Raw genomic sequence first — 21,035 nt, 5'->3', positions numbered from 1 at the left:
GGGTCGCAAGTTCGGGTCATCATGAAAGTTAATGGGACGGGTACTGCTGGTGGTTCTCAGCAGCTGTACTGTGCTTCTTGGTCTTGTGGCATCGATGAACGTCACTTGAGAGTGGTACTGTAACTGAACATTCCCCCGACACCGAATTATCTGTCCCCTAGTGTAGGCTCATCATCATCATCATCATGGACAGCACCACATCAGTGTTCAGCACCGATGTTTCACTGCCATGCAACCACGATTTATTTGAAAGCTTTATTTTGAACAAAAAAAATAAAAGCAGACACAGAAGGAAATTAGTACTACCTTACTAAAATTATTTCGAAGTGCTTGCACTTCCAGACACCATTCGGGCAATCTGGATAGAAATCAACGACGCAAACGCCATTGACATCGATTAGCAACCATGTCTTTCAGCGTCTCTAACCAGGCACAGTGGAGATCACACGGTCCCCTTCCGAGTAGAGAGTGGCACCCGAAGCACCCAGTCTTTGCGTAACCTCTGCCAGCTCAAAGGTTGGCCACTTCTCTGCTTCCGGCACTCTAAATTAGCCACGAAGGGCAGAAATCTCTTCGGCAAACGATGGTTTGGCATGCCCAATGCATGACCTAACCGATGTTGGTCACTCTTGAATGGAACCACCCTCCCTCCCCCCGCACAACCGAAAACTCGCTTTCAAGTTGCCGAGTTACGGATTCACCGACACCAATGCGCACGAGCTATGGTTCTGAGACAACGTTCGTCGAACACCTAAGACGTCTGAGTTCCACTGATCGAACACGTTAAGTCACAGCCATAAAGTAAGACAAGCTGTACGGTAGCCTAATACACACGTCCCTTGAGCTTCAGAGATATACCGTTTTGACGCCATAGATGTCTCAAATTAACAAACCTGATTGCAGATTCATGCATTGACCTCCTTTCTCACACTACGATCAGAACCAATACAACTTCTAACGTATGTAAAATGCTCCACAACTTCGAGTGCCTCCCCCTGGGTTGTGAGTGGCGTGCACAGTGACTGCAAGTCCACAAGCATGACCTTACACCATACCAAAGGACGAGATGACTTTGCTTTTCTCCTCTTCGAAGACGAGAAGAAGGTCGACAAGGTTTTGGCCAGAGGCTATCTGAACAAAGGGGTTTTGAAGACCTTCCACCGTTAGCCTCATTATCTCATTGGTCGCGAAATCAAATAAGAACGGAGGGAGTGGGCACCCCTGACGGACACCGCTCTGTAGATGGAAGCTTCGAGGGAGCTCACCGTATACTCTCGTATTAAGTTTACAAACTTCATAAGCATTCCTTGATGGGCAAGCGTGTCAAGCACGTAAGTTAATCCACTGTAGGAATGTGGGCCAATTATGACAGGTTTAACTTCACTCAACAATTTGCTGTTTAGACCAGAAGATACAAACTCTGCGAGGAATGCTGAACAGTCACAAAATGCCTGTGGAATGTCATTCATGGTTCAAATGAACACATTCTGACCAGGATTTGGTAGTGGTTTAATCTCAGGCCGCCATCGGTAGTCAGAGCCTCGGCATGGTGTATTGTTTTCTGACATACTATTTTCTGATATATACACAAACAACTCTTCATACCAGTTGAGTATGTTGAAAGTTCGGTCGGATTTTCAGACTAGTAGGGCACCAGGTAGCGAGATATCTTCCTCATGTTAAACCAAACTATTGTTAGACGTCCATCGAACTTGCCACTTAGTGTAGTAGCTGATTGTTAAGACCAGTCCGGCTAATTGTCCCTCTTGAGGTGTTTCCGAAATTTACTGATTTTCGTGGGTCGCTGGCAGCTGCGAAGGTTGGGCTGGTTGGGTATTGCCTGCGCTTTGTTCGATTTGGAGTTCAATCCGGTGCAATCCACCCATGCTGATGTAGCCTCTTGTCTAGCTCTGCTGATCTTAGGTGGCTGTTCAGATGCTCTCCGGCTTTGGACACTCTACTCCTTTTACAGCAGGATACTTGACGGTTTTCAGCGGGTTTCCCGTTCTTCACTTCAACGTGAGCAGTGCCCCCAGTTTGGGAACTTTTACACTTATCTCCTTAAAGCTGAGGATGTAATGCATTTTTTCCATGACCGGCACCCAATATTCGTCTGTATTTCTCTGAGACTTAGTTATCCTCCTCTTTTGCTAGCGAATTCCGAGGGACAAAACACCAAATGTTTGTTATTAGTGCAGTCGTTATACTGAATTTTATATACAGGATTTCCCGTCCTTTGAACCTAGAGGCTGTCCTTTAATTTGGCGAAGTTGGAGCTCAACTACAGTTCTTTCAGTAACTTCAGATTGTACTGGTATTGTACTGTACAATATCTCCGTCTACCACAATTTAACCCTTAGTACAGTGTCCAAGTCCTCAGGTGTTATATACTCAAATCCACTGAGTAAACCATCTTGTTAGATTTATTTGCCTTGAGTATGAAACGCTGTTTGATTCACCTCCACTGAGTACAGTGCGTACCAACCCCTTATTTGAACAACACACTAGTCGTCGCAATACCATATTGATGCCGTGCTCTGTATTTTTCTTCGCGTAGCACTCGGGGGCGTTATTGCGAGCTGTGCATTGAAGGCTACTATGGGCAACCAGAGAAGGGGATTCCGTGCAGAAAATGTGACTGCGGTCGTGGGGCGGTTGGTTGCAACGGTACAACTGGACTGTGTATTTGTGGGTTCAACACGGCCGGACCTCGCTGTGATGCATGTGCCGAAGGTACACACGGAGACCCGCTCCTAGGACAGGCTTGTAGACGTAAGTTGGCTGCTCCTTTGCTTATCTTGAAAGCATAAATATCCCTCTGTGATCCGTACTACAGCTGTCCACTTCACTGTGAATACATAAAACGACCGTTCCTTTCTCACTATGTCTGTACTTGGTGGCAGATCAAACATATTGTGAGCCAATTTGACTATATTCTATGAAGGTGAGGCATCACACCAGTGTCGAGAAACTGGCCACGATCGTTTTCTCTCTAATCCCAAGTTGCTGCTACTCCCTTAGTTCAACTTCACACCAGCGACTTGTGTTGGCTACAGGATTGTTATTTTGTGAGCTTCAATTCTATAGTATTGAGAATTGGACTACGCAGAAAAATAAATCGGCCATCCATCAGGAAGTTCATCTTTCAGTAAATTGTCTCAGATATTCGCAAAGATAATAATCGGGGAGTTAATGTCTCATCAGACAGGAATACCTTTCCTTTCGTGAATTAGGAGCAGGTATTGTCCACATGGACCACTGGGTGCATATATCTTTTCAGTGGTAGTAATATGTATGTCTTTATAAGGCGATCATTTTTCAGTTAGCCATACTACCTGGTGAATGTGCAATAGCGAGCGTGATAGGCGTTTTTGCGAAAAAGTGGATTAAGAAATGAGTCTTTAGAAGTCGTACATAGCATAGTGGACGCAAATTCACGTACAAGACGTACAAGACTTTCAGCATCTATAGGATGTTGAGCCACGACAGCGGAACTAATCACCTACCATCACCCGCAAGCCTGATGACCGCGCCTTTCAATCGTGATACGACTGACTAAGTTACATCACTTCGGCGACTTCGTAAGATGTGAATAATGTAGTTAGTTTTAGTTGTTTTGCTACTGAGTTTGAACTTTTTGTCCAGCTGTGCAGAAATCTTTCTTTGTGGTAGGTTTTGTAGGTCAGAGTTTGCTCGTGCGTTTTATCGCGCGCCTTTTTCCGTGAGCTGCACTTTTCTCTGACTTCCACCTATAGCCTGCAACTGTCATGAGATGGGAAGTGTGTCTCCAACCTGTCGACTTGGTGATGGTCAGTGTACTTGCCGTCCTGGCTATGAAGGTGTGCGTTGTGATCGCTGTGTGGCTGGTCGTGGCAATGTGGACGCAGGATGTCCTCCATGTCAGTGTAGCCCGCTTGGTACGCAACAGAATGTTCGACCTCCGTGTGATCAGGTGACCGGGCAATGTGTATGCAAACATGGATTCGGTGGCACACTGGATTGCTCTAAGTGTGCTCCTGGATACTACAGTCTTGGTCCGGATACATGTACAGGTTGGTTGCTTATTCGTAGTAGAGGGAGGAAACCTCGAGGTTTCAAGTTAGAATTAACCGTGCCCGTAAATTCGACCCATGCCTAAAACCAGGGAGGCTCTACAGACACAAATAAGATCACCTTAAACATGCCACCTATGCAACTTTCGTGTTTCAGACGTTTTACAGATGAAATCTCTAATGAACCTGTCACACTCGAAATGGTCCAATTAGGGGCGACTGAAGGTACGTTAGATTACAGTGTTACTTTGAAAACAGGATGTGCATGGTAGAATTCGATTTGTGGACTGGATCACCACTCCTCGAGGACACCTTTTTTGATACTTCCAGATTAAGGGTACGGTATGTTGGCATCCAAATTTTACGAAACTACGTAAAACGCATATTCGGGCTTGAACATGGATGCCATCAAACTAATTTAACGCGGCTACTGTGAAATACTTTTGGAGACATCCCAGACATGTGATTCAAACAATCATAGGTTGACAAATAGAAACGTAATAATTATCAATAACTTTAGACCATATACTGGGCATGCAGCTCATGTGTTGAGTGATGCTGTATTAAATTACTCATGACTTATGACCAATAATTGCACGGTCCTTACATTGGAACCGTGATCAAGCACCAATAATCGGGCAAACCTGAGACACGACATGCGGGTCAGTATGGCATGATCATGAAAGATGTTGAATTCAATCTCGAAAAGACAGCAGTTAGTACCGCTAAGTTGTAGCAGAAACACGAAGGTCATCTGCAGACTTTATCGAATCAAGCAAAAAGGCACGTGAAATCGGAATAATGACTTCTGAGAAGGCAAAGGGAAGATGTCTGCTTGCCATATGAAGTCAACTGAAGTTATTCAAAGCCACACAGATCCTTCAAGTTGGATCTTGGTATGTTTCAGCACACGTCACACCTGGAATGCACAGATGTGGCAGAAGGTCCATGGATAAATTACAGCCATATCCAAGAGAGAAATACAACACGAATCGCACCATCCGGAACTTTGATTGGAGCTATGCAACCCCTAGTGACTAGAGAGATGGAGGCTTTATTGTTCTTGATGCGTGAATAAAGCAACCGGATTTCTGTTATCAAGCTCTCAGTGGTGGACCTATAATGGTGGTTCTGGAAAGGAACCAGAAGACACACAGTGGGACTTCCAGCCATGGCCATGGCAACTGAGAGGGTGCCATGGTTTTCCTGCATGATGTGATGATGTACACAATCCACCTAACAAACTAGGCTATTGCCTCATTTGAACGACAGGCTGACACACTCACAGAGAGGATTCAAATCTGATCGGAGCATCCCATGTTCCACCAGACAGAGTAATTTAAGTAGATGAGTCTCGTTCCATTCACTGCACGAAGCAAGAAATAGGCAGAAGTTAAAGTATGAATTTTTGGGGAATTTGGTAAGGTTTGTGTCTTTGTCGTGATTGTTAAAAATTGCTGCAGTTGTTGAATATGTGCTTGCTTTGACCATTGCAGGTGTTTTCCATAGAGGCCTTTCTACTTTCCCTGACATAGTATTGGCAATAGACTGATTTAGATGATTTCGAATTCTGACCCATATAAGGAAATTACTGATTGTTCCAAATACTGAGATATCCCAGAAATCCAAAAATGACTGTTTATTTCAAGTAGTATTTTGCGCACTATATAAGACCAAATAAACCGGTTGCGTTCAATATCAGAAAACCAGTACACCTCTTTCTGCTTTTTTTTCACTTACAGATGTATGTGTTTGTGCTTGCTTTGACCATTGCAGGTGTTTTCCATAGAGGCCTTTCTACTTTCCCTGACATAGTATTTGCAATAGACTGATTTAGATGATTTCGAATTCTGACCCATATAAGGAAATTACTGATTGTTCCAAATACTGAGATATCCCAGAAATCCAAAAATGACTGTTTATTTCAAGTAGTATTTTGCGCACTATATAAGACCAAATAAACCGGTTGCGTTCAATATCAGAAAACCAGTACACCTCTTTCTGCTTTTTTTCACTTACAGAGTGTATGTGTTCTAGCCGTGCTATCGATCGAGTTTGTGATCCTGAGGATGGACGTTGTAAGTGTGGGGAAAACGTAGTGGGAATCACCTGCGACAAATGTAAAGTAAGTAATACCAACTGGTCTTGTTACTACCGGTATGTTCTAAGATTTGTCATGTTTCCCGTTCATCTGTGAACACTCTGAACGCAAAATTAAGCGTGAACTCACCTGACCTCCATGTTTTGACCGCAGTTTTGAAGATTTTCTAAAATTATAGAACTAATACGATCAACGCGAGTCAAATTCATTAGTATATCTTAAGAAGTGCGAGTGTCCAACAGTGCCTTACTGGTATATGGGTGATTTAATTCTCTGTTATTTAATTCGGTCCTGATCAAGCGTGCTTGGACTCTCAACAAAAGCTTACAAGTGTAACATTCACAGAACCACAGGACCCTCTTGTGATCCCTTGACCGTTTGCTACGGGGAGCAGCACTGTAGCAACACAGGTGAGCATTTACCAGGAACAGTCTAAAAACTTCAAAGCAGTTAAGGTAAGAAACAGTGTGACTGAATCGATATCTATCCTAACTATGTAGCTTTGTAAGTTTGATGGTATTTAACTGTGCACATGTAGATAAAAAGCGTCAACAGACAAAGCGATGGAACCAGTAAGAGAGGTGGGTGGCATCCTTGAAGAAATAGACCAATGGCACTTCATCACTTGTGCCTCTCCTAACACTTTTCAGTCAAAGATAAGAAGCGCAGGCTCGTTGAGAAATTTTGCAGTAGAATGACAAATAAAGGAATGTTGACGATATGGAGAAAGGGCCCCGGTAACGGCTCCACTATCCTAGTGCTTCCTGGTAGGACAGAATATCGAGTATCCTTATCCCCATTGCCACAATCCTCCCGTTCACTCACTATCATCGTCGTCACAATCATCACCATAGGTAGTAAATACTCGTGCTTAACTCTCAAACTTAAAAACGATGGAGACAGTCGAGCTCTAGATTTGGACCAAATATGTAAGACCTACGGAAGATTCTGTCTCTGGTGGTTGATTGGGGTGCCCATCGAACGCTTAAACCGAGTATTTTGTGGTCCACCTTGCATAAACACTTGTAAGCTACTGTCACTATTCTAATTTTTTTCCTTACTGGTAGTTTGAGACCAGCACCGGATGAATTAAGTAATAGCAATATCCTGTTCTTACATTGGGTGTTTTCATCTTGCAGGCTGGATACTTCTGGAATGTGACCGGTCCCAACTGTCTGGCCTGTGACTGTGGGATCGGTACGATTGTTGACGGGACGGTGGGTGGAGCAGTGGGTTGCGATATGCAGACCGGTCAGTGCCGGTGTGCACCACATGTGACAGGACGCCAGTGTACCGAATGTGAACCAGGCTATTTCGGCGTGTCCGCAAAGGGATGCCAGCGTGAGTGGATTCTATTTCGATGGCTTTAAATGTTTACAGTATCAGTACAAGCATGATACTCGTTTGAGTACACTTGTACTCGACAGCTTTCATCGCTTACCAAACGCATTTATTATCAGTCTTCCGATAAGGAAGCATCTTAGTAATAGTAACAAACCAAATCTGGTTTTCGAACAACGGGTAGTCTCTTTCTAATAAAATAAACCAGTCGAAGTTTGTTGAAAGAGACTTTCTCAACCTGATCCCAAAGAATGCCAGCGAAATTTGCTTGAGTAAAATCATTCCATTATTTTGGAATTTGGAGGCCATAGATACGACGTAGATCTTAAGGCTTCACTTGAAGAAGGGTTGCCTAGAGAATTTGTGCCTTCATAACTTCAATTAAGGCCACATTGAATGAGGAAACACCGAGGGGCAACACTCTTGATCACGTCGAAAAACCAACAGTGATTAATGGGTGCTAATATATGGGCCATTCTTCAACTTGCTACTTCCATTGGCAGCCTTTCCCAACATAGGAAATCCAATAAGTAGGAATCAAGTAGAATCTGATAGCCCAGTACCGCCTGTCATAGATTTCAATTAACAAATAAGAGGACAAGATGATTGAGCGAACTCAAAATTCCAATCATAGAGCATTCATTAAGATAAGACGACTGTGACCAAACGGAAAACACTAGGTGTGTTAACTTGAGGTGAGTTTGAGGAGATCATTAGAGGATGAGGAAACGTAACCATAAGGTAGTAATTGTGCTCATATCACTCGTGTTCGTACTATAGTGATATCAGGACGCCAGTAATGACCAACAATTACCAGAAAGCGGTCGAAAAATAGTGTAATATGACCATAGTGGTCTGCTTCAGGTTATAAATCTTCACGGAGCCATGGATAGAGGTTGACTGGTCGGACGGCCAACTGAATTAGCTTGCCGAGCAATGCGAGTCTTGATCAGAGAGTGCACTTCCTGAGAGCCTCAACATTTATCACTCTCCCGAATGATGGGCCATGCGATCAGCTTCCCCTTGATTCATGACCAATAAAATCCTTTGCTACTGTCAATCTGTCATCGCTTCCCTCATCAATTTGCGGTAACCCAATCGTGTCCACAATCTTTAATAATATAATGGATACTTTGTTTCCAACGCAGCGTGCCCGTCATGTCCAAACGGTCAGCTCTGTGATCAAATAACTGGCAAATGTATTTGCCCACCAAACACACAGGGTGATAGATGTGAGGAATGCACCAAAGGATCATGGGACTACAATCCAGTGACCGGTTGCAAAGTACGTTTTAGAGTATCTTCTGCTGTTAGTTTCTCAGCTAACTTTGATATGTCTCAATTATGGTGAAAGCAGTACATTTTCAGCTCATCCGATTCTGGTAAAACAAGTGTACTAGGTGGAGTAAGCAGCCAATAAACATGAATAGCCAATTTATTAAGTCTCCTCTTATCCCCGCGTCATTAACCGCACTGTAAATTCATTGTGGCGTTTGGTGATGGGGATCGAATATCTACACGTTTGTCCTTGGTCGTCCAGCACTATCCGAAAAAATCACAACGCTTTCCCCACCAATACATGTTGTTCCACGGAATCAGGACTTGGTAGGTGGTGAGAAGGCAATTCACTACACGCTTCACCCAAAGCGGGACTCATTAAGTTCAGGTAGTAAGAACTCAAGCATTTTCATTTACTCAGCAGTACCACAGAGCGTGCGACCACTTGTCTGTATTGCGTGATCGGTGAGACCAAGGGGTCGATTCGGTTACCTTGAAGCCATCCCATCACCCACATACATGGCTGCACAGCTCACCGCCACCGACTAGATCACGAGTGTGCCTTTTTTCCAGCACTCACAAAGCACGCCAGGGATTCGCATTTTCCCCTGCACTTACAAATCACGACGCGCAAAAGTGACTCGTCTGACATTGACTGTTTGAATTATGTGGTTATTTCATCCTGCAAGAGAAGCCAATTTATGCTGAAAAGCCGAGAAGCACTGTACAGCTGTTTCATCCTTATTGGGAATCATCAGCAGTGCGCANACTAACTTGACCACAAATCTCATGGTCACCCATTGGATCACGGGATTCGCCTTTTTCCCTACACTTACAAATTACGACACGCAAGGGTGACTCATCTGACATTGACTGTCTAAATTCTGATAAATGTAGTAACAGGTCATGTGCTAAAACCCACACACACACACGCAAACGTACCTACATACAGGAAAAGAACACAGCAACAGGACAACTCAGCAGAGCTATGCACGGCGCACAGGATGGAGTCTAGCTGCTTAGGAATCACGACGCGTCCCTCACGGATCACTAGGAAACACGTGTAGCCGCCAGAACAGCGAAGAAGACACAGAAACCTGCAACAGGATTTATCAACTTGTATCTACAATACGATGAATCCCTTGTTCATGTATATACCTACTGTAATCATTTCACTTAACAAAGCTGTCGTTAGTGCTCCCCGTTTTCTGTCCATATAACCAATTTTCGGGTTATAGTAGAGCATCAACAAATTGGGTTCATAAAGCGTCTGTTTAAGTTAAGGAAAAAACGTTTAAGTTGTTTGAATGAAATTGGTGACGGAAATTTTCGGATGTCATCAAGCTTATCGTCATTAGGTGATACACCATCCTGGTTAACCTTATGGCCAAGAAAATTTAATGTGGACACGCCAAAATTACATTTTTGTGCGTTGATAACAACCCCATGTTCGCACAATCTGGTGAATAAAAGGCCTTAATGTCCTAAATGCTGTTCCATGCTAATACTGGCAACTGGAATGTCATCTACTTAAGCAAAAAGATATGACAAACCGGAAAATACTTGGTCGATAAAACGCTGAAATGTCTGAGCTGAATTTCTCAAACCAAATGGCATATGTAAAGACTCGAACAAACCAAAAGGAGTAGTGATTGCAGTTTTATGAATGTCCTCGGGGTGAATTGGACAATGGTGATAAGCCCGAAGGATATCAACATGGGAAAATATTGCACAGCCCGCTAGCTTAGATGCAAAGTAGTGAATGCGCATGATATGGTAATCGCCGCAATTCACTGTGGTTTTCTTTGGGACCGTGTGAAGTGGCGAAAACCATACGCTTTTGTACGGCCGAATAATTCCTAACTGGAACATGTGCTTAAATTCTTCTTCTTCCGGATAAAATCGTCTTGAACGTGAGTGAATGGGAGTTCCATGTGTGCCAAAATGATGAACCACGGAGTGCATCGGTTCTGCGTGATGAAAATTGAGCCTTAAGAGCTCCAAAAATTTGCCGAGTAAGTCAGGGTGGCAGGAAGAACTGTGTGGTGATAGCGTTATGGGGCGAACGTCCGGCGTAATTGTTGGCTTTCCTCTGACTGCTAATTGAGTTGTGCAGCAAGTAGACCTTGACGTTTTAAGTCTACTAGTAAATTATCATGACTCAGAAAATCTGCCCCCAGAGTCTGGAATGATGAAAAACTATCTGAATTCTCTACGTAGGCCGAGATTGAGGTCTAGCGCTTGTTGTCCATGTTTTAATGTATGTGCCGTTAGCCGCCCGAAATTTAAGCAAGGAGGGCGTCGGTTTAGTGTTCGCAGCGGTTACGGGTATTACACTAATATCGGCGCCCGTGTCGACCAGAAACCGGAGGCCGGAGTTCCTACCTAAGAGAAGGAGACGGCAAGTGTTGTAGTCCAAGCCTGGGAAACTGCTCGCCTCTACTGTCCGGCATGTTGGTTTTCTAGTGGGGTTTCTGCGGATGGTAACACCCGGAATGAACAAGTTGTGCATTTTCGAGCAGATCGACCGAATTGAGTATGGTACCAACGGTACTCTGTAGAGCGAGATATGGGAGTAGAACGACGGTGTCTCTGTTGCTGCGGGGATGTAAACCGGCGACGAGGGGTACGATCGAAACTACTAACCGATATCTGCTTAGCCAGTTCGTCGATACGGACGTGAAGTGAGGATATAGCTGTAGACGTGTCGAGAGAATACAGGTCAGGTGAGCAAGGTTGAATTTCTAGGATTCTGTCTTCAATGTTGGCGAGTTGTGTCAATAGGATTTTGTTGGTATCTTGCGCAAGTATGGAGTGTACGTGTGTTGGCAAACGTTTAAGGAATGATTGCTTGAATAAGGTGTCGTCAATTTTCCAATTACCCAATATACCATAGAGGCTTCGCCGGAATTATGACGGTGTGCAGCCTTCTAACGTCTCGCCGCTAATTAATTGTTCGAGGTGCTTATGCTCGGGCAATGATGTCCGGGTTATAACCGCGTTTCTAAGCTGTGTATAGGGTTTGGAATCATCTGGGTTCAACAAGATATCACGCAAATCAGCCGCTGATGCTGGAGGGAGCACTGCTAGTACATGATATAATACATGGTATGCTCTCGGGTGATACCGTGAAGAGGGAATTGTGCTTTGGCCTAGGTGAATCAGATACATGGGTCGTAATGCCAAAACCGTAGAAGACAAACAGATGCAGCATTGCTGTTGGGTTGAGGTAATAGTGTACTTCATGACTGAGTCTTAGGTGTCAGACATGAGTAGAAATATAGGTATATGCAAGTCCAAACGAAAAAAATGTTAGAATTTAAGTGAGTTCGCAAATGTCGGGCTCACCACTTTGCTAATGCTCTACTATAACCCGAAAATTGGTTATATGGACAGAAAACGGGGAGCACTAACGACAGCTTTGTTAAGTGAAATGATTACAGTAGGTATATACATGAACAAGGGATTCATCGTATTGTAGATACAAGTTGATAAATCCTGTTGCAGGTTCGGATGCAGGTTTCTGTGTCTTCTTCGCTGTTCTGGCGGCTACACGTGTTTCCTAGTGATCCGTGAGGGACGCGTCGTGATTCCTAAGCAGCTAGACTCCAACCTGTGCGCCTTGCATAGCTCTGCTCAGTTGTCCTGTTGCTGTGTTATTTTCCTGTATGTAGGTACGTTTGCGTGTGTGTGTGTGGGTTTTAGCACATGACCTGTTACTACATTTATCAGAATTTAGACAGTCAATGTCATATGAGTCACCCTTGCGTATCGTAATTTGTAAGTGTAGGGAAAAAGGCGAATCCCGTGATCCAATGGGTGACCATGAGATTTGTGGTCAAGTTAGTCACCACTGTGTGGCGTGGTTTGTGAGTGTGGGAAAAAAGACAGGCTCGTGATCTAGTGGGTGGCGGTGAGCTGTATAGCCATGTATGTGGGTGAAGGGATGGCTGCAGACTCACCATTGTTCGCTAGACTTTGTATTAATACATTTATCAGTCATATGAGGCATTCGTTGTCTGCTAAGAAGTTTCACTTCTAAACTTTGGTCCAATGTTGTGACTTGAGGATATCTCTGTGTTCAACAGGACCCTGCAACGACATCCAGGTAGGCTTTTATATCGAAAAAAATTACCGATAGCAGAAGCCACACTCAGAATCTATTCACGTTTTGCGTTTTTGTCGAATTAATTGTCACTAACTTTGAAGACACTTGGAAAACCACCGGTGCATTTTGAATAAAATTCCCTCACATTTAAATGTCTAGAATCAGTAAACTCAAAAACTTATTTCCTCTCTAATGATGCCAGGATTGCAACTGTTCCGAAGTGGGTTCGGTATCTGGCGCAGACACTACTTGTGACTTGGTTAGTGGGAAGTGTTCCTGTAAGCGGGGCTATACAGGACGAGCCTGTGATCAGTGTGATGCTGGTTATTACGGATACCCTAACTGTCGTCCATGTGAATGTGACCCTGCTGGAAGCTTACGGCCAAACGGGACGGAATCTACCATTACTTTGTGCAATCCAACTGACGGGAGTTGCTTCTGCAAGGCGAATGTTCAGGTGAGATTTTTGCTCTCCACCGACAATTCATGATGTCATGTCTGAAGAGTTAAGAGTTAGGGCTTGACCCGGTTTCGTCATAATTGTTATTCCACTTTCATGGGGAGGTACCCACTTCTCGCGAAATATGTATGTTCTATATAACCTTCGGTAAATGTAGCCGGGACAGCCCAAACAGTTTCATTCATCACTTGCTGCTTGTCTGTCTGTCCTACGCTCGTTTGATTATGTGACTTGATATTAGTACAACTCAACCTGTAACAGCATAGAAAGGCGGCTTTTGCCCTATTGAATGAGCATTTCCGTGTGCCCGAGGCAACCCGCAAACGTCTGGGTTTTTGTTGAAAAGTAGGAACAGTGCCTCAGGCAATTTAATCGCACTTGTTCAGTTTTAGCTGTATTTTAAACGTGTCTACAACCTGTCTGTATAACAGAGAAACGTTTAAACATACTCTAGTCATTTGGAATTTTTCGGGAAGTAAATCGTTCAGCTGTAGCACCCTTTTGGTGCCTAACTGCCATGCCACACTAAAGAGGGCTGGGGTTCTGCCAGGTTCGCTAAGCCTAGACAGAAGAAGTATAGAGGCAGAGGTCGGGTTCGAACCAGGGACCTTCTGGTCAGTAAATTCGCGCTCTAACCACTTGGGCCAACTCGTCAAAGGAAATGGAGCAAACTGTTCCTTAAACCACAAAATCCTACTTATGATCTGGCTTTACTCTCTTAGATAGGTAAAAGGTTGTGAACAATGTAGTTGATAGTACGACAATAAACGCCTCATCTTAATGGCCTCGTCAAAACCCCTTTTCTTTTTATGTCTTTTTCACTTTCCAGGGTGACCGGTGTGACGAATGTAAACCAGGAACATTTGGACTCAATATAGACTACCCTTTAGGGTGTTACACCTGTTTCTGCTTCCCATCGAATCAGAAACCCAAATGTAGCCTGCTTACCGGTTTTCGATCATCCCGCGGAAGGGAGAAAGGCGTTGAGGTGAGTATTGTATGCATTTAAACAGTTGGCAGTAAAACGATGCTCTCAGAGATGGGCGACCTCAGAAAATTAGAAGCCGGTCTTCCTTCAGAGTAACATGTCGGGTAACTCACACCATAGGGCACGCTTGTTGTTAACTCACCAAAGCAACTGCGTCACTTCGACTGGTCCCTTTTGCTTCTCCAGTTATTATTAGAATACCGGTATAAAAACTGTTGGACCTCGTTTGAATTTCATACTGAACACGTCAAACCGAAGCGCAAGACGACCCTAGTGCAATCTGAATTTACACTTTCCACTGCCCCCAGCTTCCGCCTCGTTCAACTATGGGCAATGAAAAGGATCTCGTAACCGTTGCACGAAATGCTTTCACAATCGTTATCTGGATCACTTTGCTGGGAGGACTGAACATCGGAGGATCTTAGTGGGTGCAACATTGCTTTGAGTGCTAGTTCCCGAACACGGACAAAATGAGTACAACGAAGTGTCTACAGTTGCAAAGCCATGACTTGCATTTAATTCCGAAAATTCTTAGTTGTCGTATGAGTTCTTAAGTATCATATGTAGGCCCTATACGCACGAAGGAGTGCAATCGATAATCGGCATATCAATTTAACTGCAACCGTGATGTTTTATACTAGGTAAAACAATGTCACTCACGCCTTTACTCCTATCATCACACTTGAACGTTCATATGGTGGACGTTCATTTACTTCCTTCATGACCAGTTTCTAGGGCTCATTCATCCGATGCTTATATAGAACGCAATGCTACGTCTGAAGCTGGATTTCTTTTTGTGGTAGCGCAGTAAATCGGTCTAGGTACACGTTTGAACGGCACAAACAAACTTGCGGGACTACATATCTGAAAATATCGAATTTACTTTTGGACCAGATAGTCATTAGCTGAAGGATCCCACAAACTATTAACATAAATATGATAGTATTTAGTGGATAAAAATTGCCTGACTGATCGGGGCTTGTCATGGCAACAGTTTCTCTCGGCAAAACATTACTCATAAGTTTGCCCAAAGTTCATCGATAACCTACTACCGGTTTGACTCTGCTAAGGAATAGTCAGTCAGGCATAGTGCTCGAGTTTTCGTTGATTCTTTGAGGTGGGATCTCAGCAACTTTACGAGTACAATGTACTGTAATGAACTCAGATGAACTCAAACAGATTGTCTCCGACGAGGCCGCAAATCAACTAGTAGCATGCGGGTACCACTTCTTGCGAGGGCGATTCAGTGTTGAGCAGACTCGCTTCCATTCAGAGTTATACCTTCTCCTAACATGATGTCTTTATTGGTTGCTTTGTCTGCGGATTTCATCCAATTCTCCTTCTAAAGGAATATTTTCAGTTGCTATGTTTGCTTATCTGGTGATTCTCTGCTCTGAGGCGGATGCTCTTATTTGTTTCGGCAAAGGACAGTCATGAATTATACGCACTTTCATTTCTCTTCTAAACATTTCTACACAGATTATCGCCTCCGATCACTCAAGCACCCCAGGCGGGGCGTTGATTCAGTTGGATATTGGATTGAAAGATCGCGGCCACAATGATCTGACTGTTGGCGTGAGTCAGTTCAACTGGCGCTTCTCGGATCATCGACCAACATTTTTGGAGATCCCGGAACTTAAAGGCCCACTGGTACGTAATGACTGTTTGATTATTTCGTTCAGTTCACTTTGTAGTAAAAAAAAATCCCAGCTTCAGACGAGTCCTTTTGGCGTCACCTTAAATTCTTAGCTAGAATCATCTGTTTTGCCTCAGTAGTTTTCGGACTTGTGGCTGTCAAATAAGGGTTGTCATGTTAATGTTGACTGCCCGCCTTCAGGCAAGTTCAGTTTTATACTTTGATTACATTTTCTGTGATCCATTGGATGAAAAAAGAGTCTTCACAGGGTAATACATTTTCAAAGGACCCTGAGTACCTAGGAATCAACCTTTTTTCTAAAAGTTAGGGGAAAAGGGTACCAGATGCCAAAGTTTACCAGTAAGGTAGTTTAGCATGTATGGGTTAGCACTAGAAGTCTAGTGTACGTTTTTTTACCACTCCGAATTTCGATGATAGTAACTAATTAGTCAGTAGATCCTCATGTTCGATCACGGCTACTTCGGGAATGCTCAGTTTTCTCATTTTATCCAAACAAGCCGACCTTTTCGGTTGTTGCAGCATATTTTGCCTACTTGTTCCTGAGTCGTAAGACATGCCATATCCAAACTGAGTCATAGTTTTCATCCTAATCTGAGGCAAAAGCTCACAATGATACCACCAAACTGCTCTACCGCAGGCATTAGTCTATTCTTAAAAAAACTAAACCTGACTACTGGAGCGCTATAACACTTTCAAAGGCATGTCGGAAGTGCAGCGCTAATTGCACAGTCCACTGCACAAAACAAACTGTAAGGGGATGTTGGGACTTGTTGTTCCTCTGATATCGACTGCAAGGCTAAAGAAGAGGGTATCATGTTGTCACATGCTAGAGATTTCAGTGATAGTAGGAAGGTTTCTACGGGAAACAAGTTGATTGTGCGTCGTCACTTAGAGAAATTACGTAGGGTCAAAAAAGGCCACTGGTTTGTGAGCTTAAAATGCACAATGGAGTAACAATATGGTACAAATAGTACAGTGTGTCAAAACTTAACGAATAGAAGCAGTTGATCGATCGCGAGGGGAACGGGTGCTTCTATGTCTACGTTGCCTAATGATTCATGGCCTCATATCATCCTCCGGAAATCTTCGTTCACAATCATGTCATGGAAATTTGTGAACCTTTGGTGAAACAGTGTATACGCGGAACGCGGATGATTGTCTGTTATCAAAAGGAGGTACTGAACCGACTAAGTAGTCACCGGTTCAGAGGTTTGGTAAACGATCGGTGAATATATTGCTGGCAGCGTTTTGATTCTGAAAATAGAAAGTATGCTCAAAGGCGTAGAAATAGCAAGTGTGTGGAGATTAGTTTTAGGTCGACCGAGCTGATACGATGAGGCTTGTGGTTATCAGTGAAATGTCCTGGGTCTAAAGAAAAAATAAGATTCACATAATCCAGACCAGTCTCAGTCAAATTGTACTAGGATCTTTTAACTCACGGAGACCAAATATCTGTGAATGCTACTCAGAGAGAATATTTTATCAAAATGTCCTAGATAGGGCAAGCAAGGCCCAAAAATACTGATCCCAACCCGTTTGCCTCACTAACCAACTGGCATTCAGCACCGATCAAGTCGGCCAGCTGTAAGAAATCTCACTGACTGGTTCTTTGTGTGCCCTGAATCTCGTCAACCTGGTAATTTATTCACTTGGCCTGACGAAGATTTTGTGTCAAAAGCGGAACGCTGCCCGGCAATAAATTCACTGAGCGTTTACCAAAACTCTCTAAAACGTGATGACCCTTTGAAATGGGCTGGGTTCAAACGGGAAACTTTATGCTTCTGCCGGAAGGGTCCCGATCGGGTGGATGAATCTAATATCTGGGTCCGTCAGATGCCCCGTAAAGACATCTCCAAATCCTGGTTCTCCTCAGACTGTTCAGAAATTACGAAGAGTCACTCGTCTGCTCATGGAAATTTGAATTCCTGGACAACTGGGGTGAACAAGCACCCTATCATAAGCTATAGAGATTGTATTCGTTTCAACAGCCCATGATGAACATGCAGTAAATATGTTCCTGGGATGCAACCATAATACTTAGGTTGGTTTTTTTATCCATCCAATTGCTAAATTGGGAATTCACCCCAGCTGGTTAGGTGCAGTATGTCCGAAGTGTCAAAAAATACGAATATATATGAACAACAAGTTATGGCATCTCACCACATAATGCTGTCAAGCAGTAGGCCGAGTGCTCCTAAATCCCTCAAATGATTTCTGATATCTGTCCACTTGTCCGTCCTATCCTACCAGCAGGCCTCAGCAACCACAACTCACTATTATTTTCAGACCCGAAACTATGGAAGTGTGGTGATTGAACTGTTAACTGAATGCCTTCCCATGGGTGATTGTCACTTGAATCCACCGGATGAACCTAGTGGTTTTGTGGTCAATGGTGGTGCTGGTGTTGGACCCAACACTGATGTAGCTGGCAGTCTCATCGTTCGTCATCCCTATCGAGTGGATGCAAAAATGGTCGCTTTCGGTGGACGAGTACAACTGGAATATCAGCCTTCTGTGAGTCGTTGCACTAATTGTTGTATGTCTGGTATAAGTTCTGTTCCTATGTGCACCCATTATATGACGATAACAATTGGAACATATTAGTACAAAAACATGATTCATCAGATGTTGGCCAGGTGGAAAAGGATGTGTTCGCAGAGCTTGGTAGTTGACTTATAAACGTTTCGTCACCATGTGTGAGATGTCGTTAGTGCTCAGTTGGGTGGGTAATTCTCCCAATTCTGCATTCGCCTACATAACTTCTGAAGTTGTGATTACTAACTACTCTTCAGAGCCTCAATAGAAACGTAATCAGAATCACAGGAATTACCTTTATTCTTGATCCAACTCACCTTCTGCTGCTGCTTGAATTTCGGTAACCCATTCAGGTGCACAGAGTACATTTTTGAAGATTCAACTCCTCTACATTGCTTGGAGCTTCTACTTCAAGCGCTCCACTAGGCTTTACTCATTGACCTGACATTCCATTCGGCTACAAGACATTTACTGCTTGTTCACAGTTTTTGTTAGTTAGCGTTTTTCTAACTAAACCGTGTTAATGGTAATAAGTCCCTTTTAACTTCATTTATTGATAATATACCTGTCCTTCTTTTCTTGTACCATGAATGCAGGATGATGCTCCCAGCGCCATACAAGATGGCTATCGACAAATCTGGTTACGGGAATCCGACTGGGTCTTGACACGTGTTGTCGATGTTGATACTCGCGTTCGACCAAGTCGTAATGAGCTCATGTTGGCTTTGATGAATGTTACTTCGTTCAGTGTGCGGCTTTTCATGCCTGAAGCCAGGCCCAAACTTGTCACGTAAGTCCTCATTTACTAGGCTCTTCGAATCGGTGTGGGAAAACTGGCCTATCCAATAATTTGCAGTGGACTTTTTGTGCTTTCTCTGCACTTCTCGGATAGCTATTGTTGTGCTCAACAAGTGCATCTACGTCTTTCTGCCCGTCAAGTGAGGCAAAACCCAATGAAAGCTATGGATACTTAATCGACGACAGCTGATGTTTATATGTGCTTTCTTGGTATGGCGTAGGGTTACGATTTGGCTAGTAGTCAACTACCTTTCCAGTTAGACCAGGCCTGAAACAAGCCAGCAGTCCTACGAACTTGGATGTGGGTTATTTATAAATACATAAGTACATGAATACATATATAAAGTGCACCCATCCTACAATAGTCCAAAGGATTCCCGGTGCAATCAGACGAGCTGTCCTTCACCCCTCTAAAGGAGCACTCACTACTGAACTTGATTTCTTGTTCATATTTGAGAGGGTAAATACATAACATAGAGTCTGTATACTGAATGATAGATTTACACCACGATACATCGCAATTTAAGGAACACTGGGGTGTGTTTATGTACGGTTAGATTCCCAAAAATAAAAACAGAATGATAGGCCACACCGAGAAGATTCATCTGTGGTTCATAAGCTCGAGCCGCTCCTCCATAGCTCACAGTTCTCATCCAGCCAGAGATTGATCCAGCCCACAGTTTAGACCACCTAACGGAAGTCGTAGAATGGGGCAGATAGCTCGTGGAACGATGTCATCTTCCTGTCAAGGTTTTTTTCCTTTTCATAGTCTGTGATATCGTGCTAGTTTTTATCTCGTCCGGACAATTGAAACCACTTTTCATTTAGCTTCATCTTCCAGCAGTTGGTTTGGTCCGATTGGCATGCTTTCTCAGCAAAGATAGTAGTCAATTCAATAACCAGCCATTCAAATCTCTTCAACGGATTTGATCATACCGGGCGGTTTCCAGCTTCCATCTAGAGCGAAATAGCTTAGCAGCCGCATGGTCATACGAGATAGTCATCGGTCAAACTTGGAAGTAATACATTTAAATACACAACTGCACCCTCAAGCGAATAGAAGAAATACTCCACTGAAGATCATAGCAAAGGCACTCGTCAGTTTCAACTTGAGGTTCCGACTGTTCCATACATTCACGGAATGGTCAACCTTCAGAAGCAATCGTCCATACCTTGAACATGTTCTATTGTTTGTCACATTGCGATACCGAAATACTGATCATCTATTACGAAGCATAACACTCTTCAAATTGCTTTCCCATATGCGCTGATAGTGTCAAGTACCGAATCTACCAAGCGATGAGCGAAATGAAAACTAGCGTCGGAACACCGATTCGTTCAATTGAGAAGTGCGAATGTCCTTCGACATCTTCAGGGGACCATTGTGAAGTGAGTTGACACAAGAAACGTATAATGTACCATGTCTTGAAGAAAGACTGACATCAACTTAAATTCAACCGCGAATCCATCCGTTAAGAGGTACGGACCAAAGGCGCAAATACTACCAGGTAAATTTTGAGACAATTAAGTTACAGTCATTCAAATGATGGAAATAACCAAAAAAGTAAAGTTTTGACCACAAGTGGGCGTTGCTTCACTCACGACACATGTGAGGAGTTTGGTAAGAACAAGCGCCATGCACTCAGTCAGAGTTGTCACTCAGGAACTTTTCAGTGTCCTAGAGATGAATGTGAAAGTCCTTCATCCGATGTGAGTG

The 21,035-nt window shown here is 43.5% G+C and overlaps 1 protein-coding gene across 1 annotated transcript in view; it reads left to right on the top strand.

Moving 5' to 3' along the window:
- The window catches only part of T265_10681 (hypothetical protein), a gene marked incomplete at both ends in the record, with an annotated part of 100,422 nt that overhangs the window by 39,237 nt on the left and 40,150 nt on the right, over window positions 1-21,035 (top strand). The window contains 11 exons of the mRNA XM_009177136.1: window positions 2,558-2,772; window positions 3,756-4,052; window positions 6,074-6,177; window positions 7,293-7,494; window positions 8,643-8,779; window positions 13,083-13,337; window positions 14,170-14,328; window positions 15,808-15,978; window positions 18,272-18,499; window positions 19,117-19,310; window positions 20,593-20,707. Of these exons, the coding sequence (XP_009175400.1) occupies window positions 2,558-2,772; window positions 3,756-4,052; window positions 6,074-6,177; window positions 7,293-7,494; window positions 8,643-8,779; window positions 13,083-13,337; window positions 14,170-14,328; window positions 15,808-15,978; window positions 18,272-18,499; window positions 19,117-19,310; window positions 20,593-20,707 (2,077 nt within the window). The remainder of the gene's footprint in view (window positions 1-2,557; window positions 2,773-3,755; window positions 4,053-6,073; window positions 6,178-7,292; window positions 7,495-8,642; window positions 8,780-13,082; window positions 13,338-14,169; window positions 14,329-15,807; window positions 15,979-18,271; window positions 18,500-19,116; window positions 19,311-20,592; window positions 20,708-21,035) is intronic.

Source organism: Opisthorchis viverrini, assembly GCF_000715545.1.
Source record: "Opisthorchis viverrini unplaced genomic scaffold opera_v5_393, whole genome shotgun sequence".
Classification (NCBI taxonomy): domain Eukaryota; kingdom Metazoa; phylum Platyhelminthes; class Trematoda; order Opisthorchiida; family Opisthorchiidae; genus Opisthorchis; species Opisthorchis viverrini.
The sequence above is the reverse complement of the archived record's forward strand: the minus strand, read 5'-3'. Positions and strand labels throughout refer to the sequence as shown.